At 46.8% G+C, this 7,680-nt stretch overlaps 1 protein-coding gene across 3 annotated transcripts in view; it reads right to left on the minus strand.

Annotated features, from left to right (window-relative positions):
* MKI67 (marker of proliferation Ki-67) overlaps window positions 1–6,562 on the minus strand; it is a 30,128-nt gene extending 23,566 nt beyond the window's left edge. For all 3 annotated transcript variants that reach the window (XM_059882108.1, XM_059882109.1, XM_059882107.1), the window contains exons 1-4: window positions 6,288–6,562; window positions 5,714–5,886; window positions 3,553–3,631; window positions 3,347–3,462 (exon numbers count right to left, since the gene is read on the minus strand). In XM_059882108.1, the coding sequence (XP_059738091.1) occupies window positions 3,347–3,462; window positions 3,553–3,631; window positions 5,714–5,805 (287 nt within the window). In that variant the 5' untranslated portion in view covers window positions 5,806–5,886; window positions 6,288–6,562. The remainder of the gene's footprint in view (window positions 1–3,346; window positions 3,463–3,552; window positions 3,632–5,713; window positions 5,887–6,287) is intronic.
* Between the last annotated feature and the right edge of the window lie 1,118 nt (window positions 6,563–7,680).

The following is a 7,680-nucleotide window of genomic DNA, read 5'->3' on the forward strand; positions in this document are numbered from 1 at the left end:
CACTGTTGGACCCGACTGTGTAATCGAACAAAATCAGGTGTCTCTTAGTTTTTTCTCATGGAAATCATGTGATGGCGTGGAAGGTTAACCAAGAAGCTGGGTGGCATCTGTCACCTTTTACCACTTTGTGATGTCATTCACTGCAGAGTAATTACAGAGCTATACTTTAACTTCAGATCACTATGAGCTCTTCAAGCTTCCCAGTTACTCCATCTGTGTCTGAACAGAGGCACGTTTTAGGAAGATGTAAAGATATTTAGGAAGAGACATAGTTGTTCTAACAGACTTCGGGTATCAACTCACAGAACAAGATTTTGTAACACATACTGAACTTAGGTAACCAGGTAAGAGAGGATGAAAAGAATTTAGATGCCACCTAAGTAAGATCTAAAGGCTGAGTGTCGAAGAATTGATGCTTTTGAACTGTGGTATTGAAGAAGACTCTTAAGAGTCCCTTGGGCTGCAAGGAGATCAAACCAGTCATTCCTAAAGGAAATCAACCCTGAATATACATTAGAAGGACTAATGCTGAAGCTGAAACTCCAATACTTTGGCCACCTGATGCGAAGAACTGACTCCTTGGAAAAGACTCTGATGCTGGGAAAGATTGAGGGCAGGAGGAAAAGGGGGAGACAGAGGATGAGATGGTTGGATGGTGCCACTGACTCAGTGGATGTGAGTTTGAGCAGATTTAAGGAGATGGTGAAGGACAGGGATGCCTGGTGTGCTGCAGTCCATGGGGTCTCAAAGAGTTGGACACAACTGAGCAACTGAACAGTAGCACCAAGCAAGACTGGAGCCGCCAGGCGTCTGGGATTGTTTCTCACAGCGCCAGAGTTCTGAAACAAGCCCTTCTTCCTCAAACCCATTTTCTATTTGTTGCTAGAGATATTTGATCATCTCAGTCTTAATCTGAACAGCATCTCATTTGGGGGAAATAGTTCTGGTTCTCCATTCCACACCAGTTATTTCCTATCTAGAAGTCTCTATCCAATAAAAACACCCTTTAAAAATGAAGGCAAATTCACAAAAAGCACAGAAAAAGAAATGATCAGTATATTCAAATTTGAAAATATCTATTCAATACAAATGAAGGCAGTAATGAAAACGGAGTTCCATTTAGCAGAATGGATGACAAAAAGGATCTGACTATTAATATATTGCCTCCTACAACAGATACAGTTGAGAATCAAAGACACAAATAGTACTGCAAAAAAATATATATATGTTTCATTTATCTGAAATTCAAGCTTAACTGAACAACCTGGGCTTTTTGGCTTTGTTTTGTTTTTCTAAGTCTGGCAACCTTAGCAATTTGGTCACAGAAAATCACTAACACCATGTAAATTCTTCTAGACGTCACTCTCTTTCGTATGGGATGTAAGACCTTTTTTCTCTCACCCTCTACTTTCCAAAAGAGGGCATCAAAGAACTCAATTTGCCTGCATGATGAGTTTCTATTTAAGACATCTTTATGACTGTATTTAACCTGTAAGTAAGTGTGCTTTGGCTAAATGTCTAACTTACAGTACTTATAATCATTTAATATTCAGTAAAAACATTTTTAAAGTGTATATTTTCTTAAAAAAACATACATAGGATGAAAGTATAATGATGGAGAAAGATATACCAGGCAAACAGCAACCAGAAGACAGGTGCAGAGGTTGTACCAATACCAGACAAAATTAACTTTAAGATAAAAATTATTTAGAGACATTGCACATTTTACAATGATGAAAGGGTCAATCTGTCAAGATCAACCAGTTATAGACAAAAGTCCGTCTAGCAGCCAGTTCCTAGAGACCATCTAAACCTTAAGGATTATGAAAGCTGAAAGCAATGTGATTTTTAAAAAAAGAGGCAGAAAGAACAATAGTATGAAATCTCTCATCAAAAGCATTACTAAATGTACGGGACATTTCAGAATGATGCATGATGGAGCTTCATCCTCCCAGAGGAGATAATTCTTAATTTAAACCCACAGTATGGCCTCAAAATAGAGGAAGCAAAAACCTACAGAGCTAAAAACAAAAGAGAAAAAAATCCTAAATGCATGATTACAGCTTACCTGTCCAAGTAACCAAGAATCAGCAGAAAATGTTACCAGGATTCTAGTTAGGAATTTGAATCTTATGGACCTATAAGGATAGAACACTCTGCCCGGCAGCTGTGGAACACACGTGCTTTTCAAACACACAGGACAGGTTAGTACAGAGTTAACCACATCTGATCATAAAAAGCAAGCCCTGACTCATTTCAAAAACAAAACTGCTCAAATGTCCATCCAGAATGAATAGTGTGTATCTGTGTATAAAACTGTGGTTAATTCAAAGAAACCCTTAAGCAGTGAGAAGGAACTGGGATGGGTCCACCCATCCTATCCATGCTGTGAATCTCACAACCGTGAGAGCAGAACTCAGTCACAAGTGTAGGCAGCTTAATAAAGGCAGACAAAACCATAGTGGTGAGAGATGCAAGCTTAGGCAGGACTCCGAAGCCTCTCAGGCTATCAGAGAAGCCACGCTCTCGTGGTTTACATGGTGAGTGGAGATGGTGATGAGAAGACGTGTGAGGAGAACTTCCGGAAATGCTGCTGATGGTTTGGGTGGTATATCAGTTCTCTAACCAAACGCCACACCCTTAAACAAGAGAAATGTCTTTCCTCACAGTTCCAAAGGCCGGGAGTCCAAGATCAAGGCGTGGGCAGGGCGGCCTCCCGGGACCTTTCTCCTAGGCTCCAGCTGCTTCCTCGGGGTTGTTCCCTGAGTACCTGCTCCCCTGGCTCCCCTGAGTCCTAGTCTCTTCTTATAAGGACACGGGTGGGAGTGGGTTAGGACTCACTCTAACAGCCTCATTTTAACTTCATCCTCTTTTTCAAGGCCTGTCTGAAAACGGCCCCATTCCAGGGGAGCTAGGGGTTAGGATTTGAACCTGTGAATTTAGGAGAGCACAGTTCAGTCCCTGACAGGTGAAATCACAAGGCTGGTCCATCCCGATAAGTTGGGTCGTGCATCTCGTTTTGTTCTTTTTCTATGAGTGTGCCTGACTTTAACATAGAGAAGGAAAACGAATGCAGCTTCACAACGTTTGCCGCATCATGATTCTCCTTTAGGGCCTGGTCGCTGTCCTTGGCACAGCTATGTGCTCCCAAGTCCTTGAGCTGGGCACAATAAACTCCATTTGTCATTCCTTCTAGATGCTCATGGATTCAGATGAAGACTTAGTGTTGGGAATGACAACCTCAAACATGTTGACGTTCACCCGCATTAAAGAAGGATCCCAGGTGAACTGTGAGGCTGGCTTTTGGTGACTCAGAAAGTCTTTAGCCCAGTTAGTTCTTACCTACCTGAAAGACCGATCAACAATAGTTATCACATCGCCATGTTTTAGCTGTACAGGTTTATCAAAAGTAGATCCATTTATTTGTGTTGGATTTGTGGAACTGAAATTAAACAATACTGCCTATAAATAGAAAACACAGGAAAACATGTAACTAATAAATGGATACAAAGTGAAAAGTTTTTAAAAATAGACTTCCAAAAACCCACTCACCTCCTGCTCACTGATTTCAATTTTGCAGTGTTGTTTAGAGACTACAGGAAGCTGAATACGAATGTCACACTCGATACTCCTTAATTTAAAAGATTAAAGATTTTTTAGGTTGTTGTGATTAAAAAAAATTTACATTACTGACTCAAAATAAAACAGCGTTTGACTCTGTTTGATCTGTAAACGCAATGACATAAAGGAAAAACAAACGGGGCAATGTAAATGGTCTTTGCGTTTTGCTGACCATTTTTACAAGCACTGTAGAAGCAACTACTTTAAATCACTAAAACTCCATGGTGCTCTGCGTACAATTAAATGAGCTCCTCAGGTCTGTCAGTTGCCTGGCACGCAGCAAATGCTCACAACTTGTGAGCTTCTGATTGTTTTAAAACTGCACTATTAACTGACAAAGTCACAAGTCTCCTCTCACTACAGACCCTAAACACAAGCAACAACAACCAATCGTCTAGATGCAACCTGTCTCTTCACAGGAAGCTGACGTCAGCAGCAAGCACACAAGAGAGAATTCCCCAGACCACAGAGAAACTGGTCGAAGACACCCTTAGCAAGGCTCCCTGGGCCTCCGGTGCTCCTGGTACCATCATGGGTTTAACAGGTTTGAACAGACCGTGACTCCTCTGTTCTCAACAGGAACCTCTGGAGCCTTAGAGTAGCCCTTTGTCCCCGTGTCACACGATCAAACACTACAAATGGGTTTCTAGATTAAACAATCTTACATAAAAAGACACTTAATCACTACAGTATGAAAGAATGAGTGCCATTTGATACCAAAATGTTTTTTTGTCTTTTCCTTTCGAAGAGAGTGGAAGTTATGGAAAGTGAACAGCTACTCTAAGTCAATGAAAAGATTCTGATTTTGAGGCATGAGAGAAAGACTATCTCGTTAGAAATGAGAATGTTTGGCAGGAGACTGCCAGTGAGAATGGCTACAGAGCAGTGATTCTCCACCTCGGCACCACTGACATCCCAGCCAGACAGTTCTTTGTAGGGGGAGCTGTCCTGTACGTTGTAGGATTGGCAGCAAAGCTGACCTCTGCTCCCTGACGTCAGTGATGTGGGGCTCCCACATCGTGACATGAAAAAATGTCTCCAGACTTTGCCAGGTATCTCCTGAGGGTCATATGGCTCTCAGCTGACAGCCATTGCTACATACTGACTCCAAACCCAATTCTCCAGCTGATGTTTCAACAGGACAGTTGTTGGTGTGCCAGACAGTAACCACCTCTCATACACCAGACCCCATACCAGACCCCAGCTACATAATTGTTAACAAGATAGTTTCTGCTCTCGGGACCTTAGGAGTGAAACGGACAAACTGCAGCCTCATCACCATGTGCGGGTTAGGAAAGAAAAGAGCAGTGCTCAGTGAAGGCTTCTTCTCAGGGGAACATGAATCGCTCATGTAGGAGGGTAGAGAGAAAATTCCAGAGACAGAAGTGCCAACTGGCTGACAGCACCAAGGTGAGCCAGAGTTAGGCCTGTGGTGAAACATGGGTGCAGGGCGACTGGTAGGAGGATGGAGTGTGGGTGGGGGCGTCAGGGTTCCACCACACGGGGCTCTACAGGGAGGGTAACTTACCCATCACTTTTAGAGAACGAGAGCGGGCTGTGATTAACGGTTCCTGTTTATACACGGGCCACTGCCACCAACAACACAGGAAGGCAACCAAAGAAAAGTTCTCAAAACACAACCGGAAAGACTCTTCTTCCCATTCCCACTTTTTTTCCAAAAAGACCCAACAAGCCAACACAGATCCCTTCCTTATTTGTTCAATAGTAACCCCCAGCAGCCAAGGAATGCTCAGTTCAGAGAGATTTCAGATGAACACAGTGGCCTTCAAAAGCCTGCCTGAAGTCAAGCAGGATTTGAGAATCCTTTACATTTTTCTCCAATTATAGATTTTTATCAAACCAATTTTTAAATCTTTGATTTAGAAAACAACAATTATATAAACATCATCCTCAAAATTCTATTTCATATGAAACAGCTAGTCACATTGACAGTACATAGGCAATCCTGTGCAAACCCAAGGGCTCCACTTCTCCTGGAGCTGTGCGTCCCATCTGTCAACCTGTGATTAATAACACTGAGGGGTTTTTAAAGCCAAATTGTCTAAATTGTCCAGGCAAGGGCAGGGCTCACCTTCCAAACAAGCAGGTGCTGAGGCTCAGCGGAAAGTGAGGGCCATCCACCCCGCTCCTTTTGATGGTAACCAGGCGTCTTGTAGGACCCATTTTCTAAACAAAAATTTGAGTATAATCCCCGGACGGGAAGGTCAGGCATCAAAAGGTTTGCTGAAGCGGACTTACAGGTCACTGAACGAAATGACAAAAATAAAACACACGGGGAGCCGGAGGTTACCCTAAAGCAAAGAGCTAAGAAGGCACTTGTAAGTGACCAACTGGGGTCGCTTCACCAATGCCTCGGCCGCCCCGACCCACACTTTATACTGACGGCTGTGGAAGCCCCAGGCTGGTCCCAGGCTGTCCCCCCGCAACTCGGCGCCCCCCTCACAAACCTGCGGCCAGGACGGCGCCCACCAGGGTCGCGGCTCCCGGGGGCTTCCCGCCGAGACCCCACGCGAGCACTGAGAACGAGCAGGGCCCAGCCCAGGGCGCCGGTGCCCGCAGAGTCCCGCGTGGTCCACGCGGCCCCCACCGGGGCCCCGCCAGCTGCCCCTGCCCCCGCCCCCTGAAGGGCCCCGGCCGCGGCTTACCAGGGACGAGACTCCCGCGCCGACACCAGGGGAATCGATCCACCACCCCGCGGCGCGCACCTCGCGTCGGCCCCGGGAGGAGCAGGGGACACGTCCACCTGCGTCCGCCTCCCGGCCCGCGCCGCAGGGACCGACCGGGCCTCAGCCCGCAGACTCGCGCCCACCTCCGCCGCGGCCGCGGTCCCCGCTCCACCCCCTGCCCTCGCCCCTTGTCCTCGCCGGCGGCCGGATGGCCCAGCCCAGCCACGTCCGGGAGGCGCCCGGCGTTAGCTGCTCGGGCGCGAAAAGCCGCCGCGGCGCCCTCTCGATTCAAATGATAACATCGATTCAAATTTGGCGCTAAGCGCAGCGATTGGGCGCAGCGGCGTAGAGACAGACCAATGGGAGTGGAGGGGCGGGCAAGGGAAGCGGGTTAGGGCTGCGCGGAGCGGGGCGGCCTCCCGGCGTAGACACAGACCAATGGGAATTGAGGGGCGGGGCAAGGGGAGCGCGGTTAGGGCTGCCCGGGGCGGGGCGGGCTCCCCGTAGAGATAGGCCAATGGGAACAGAGGGGCGGGGCAAGGCGGTAGGGCTGCGCGGGGCGGGGCGGCCTCCCGGTGTAGACACAGACCAATGGGAATGGAGGGGCGGGGATGGGGAAGGGTTAGCGCGGCGCGGGGCGGGGCGGGCTCCGCGGGGGCGGGCTCCCCGCGGCCGGGCATTCGCGGAAGGCGCACTCGTTAAGGGTCCTCCACCCTTACAGCGCAGACCCTGCTGAAATGCAACACGGTCCCACCTCCGCGAAAACCTTGCCTCCTTTTCTCTAAGGATCAAACACAGTTAACATGGTTATATTACTCGTATGTTACTCGTTGCTGGTAGGTTTACAGTTTTTTTAAGTTCCTCTATTTCCCTAAAAATGACCAGTTGTTACAAGCCATCTCTTGTGTCTTTTCCCAGTAATACACACATGATTCTCTTTAAAAAATAAAGGCATGAGGAATATCGTAATATGCACTTTTTTCTGCACTTATATTCACTGCTTTATAAAGATGTAGAGAACGTCTTCCTCTTTTACTTTCTTTTTGATGGCTATAAAGTATTTGGCTTTGGAAATCGTAATTTACTTAATCTTTGCTATTGACTCATTAATTTAGGTTTTCTAAGGTTTACTGTGTCTTCCTGTTAGGAAGAATTTTCAATGAGTAAACCTTATGCACTACAACAGGGATGAACTGTAAAATAATTAACCACGGGATTCCTCCATGTGCGTGACCGGACGGGCGAAAGGAGATGCCGCGGGCCATCACGCTGTGAAGGGAACTGGGGACGCCCACCCTTGGAGCTTGGTTTTCCTTGATCCGAAACTGCTGTTCTCACAGCTTGGTCTGGGAGCCCTCGGGAATCTCTGAGA

This window comes from Bos taurus, chromosome 26, assembly GCF_002263795.3.
Source record: "Bos taurus isolate L1 Dominette 01449 registration number 42190680 breed Hereford chromosome 26, ARS-UCD2.0, whole genome shotgun sequence".
Classification (NCBI taxonomy): Eukaryota; Metazoa; Chordata; class Mammalia; order Artiodactyla; family Bovidae; genus Bos; species Bos taurus.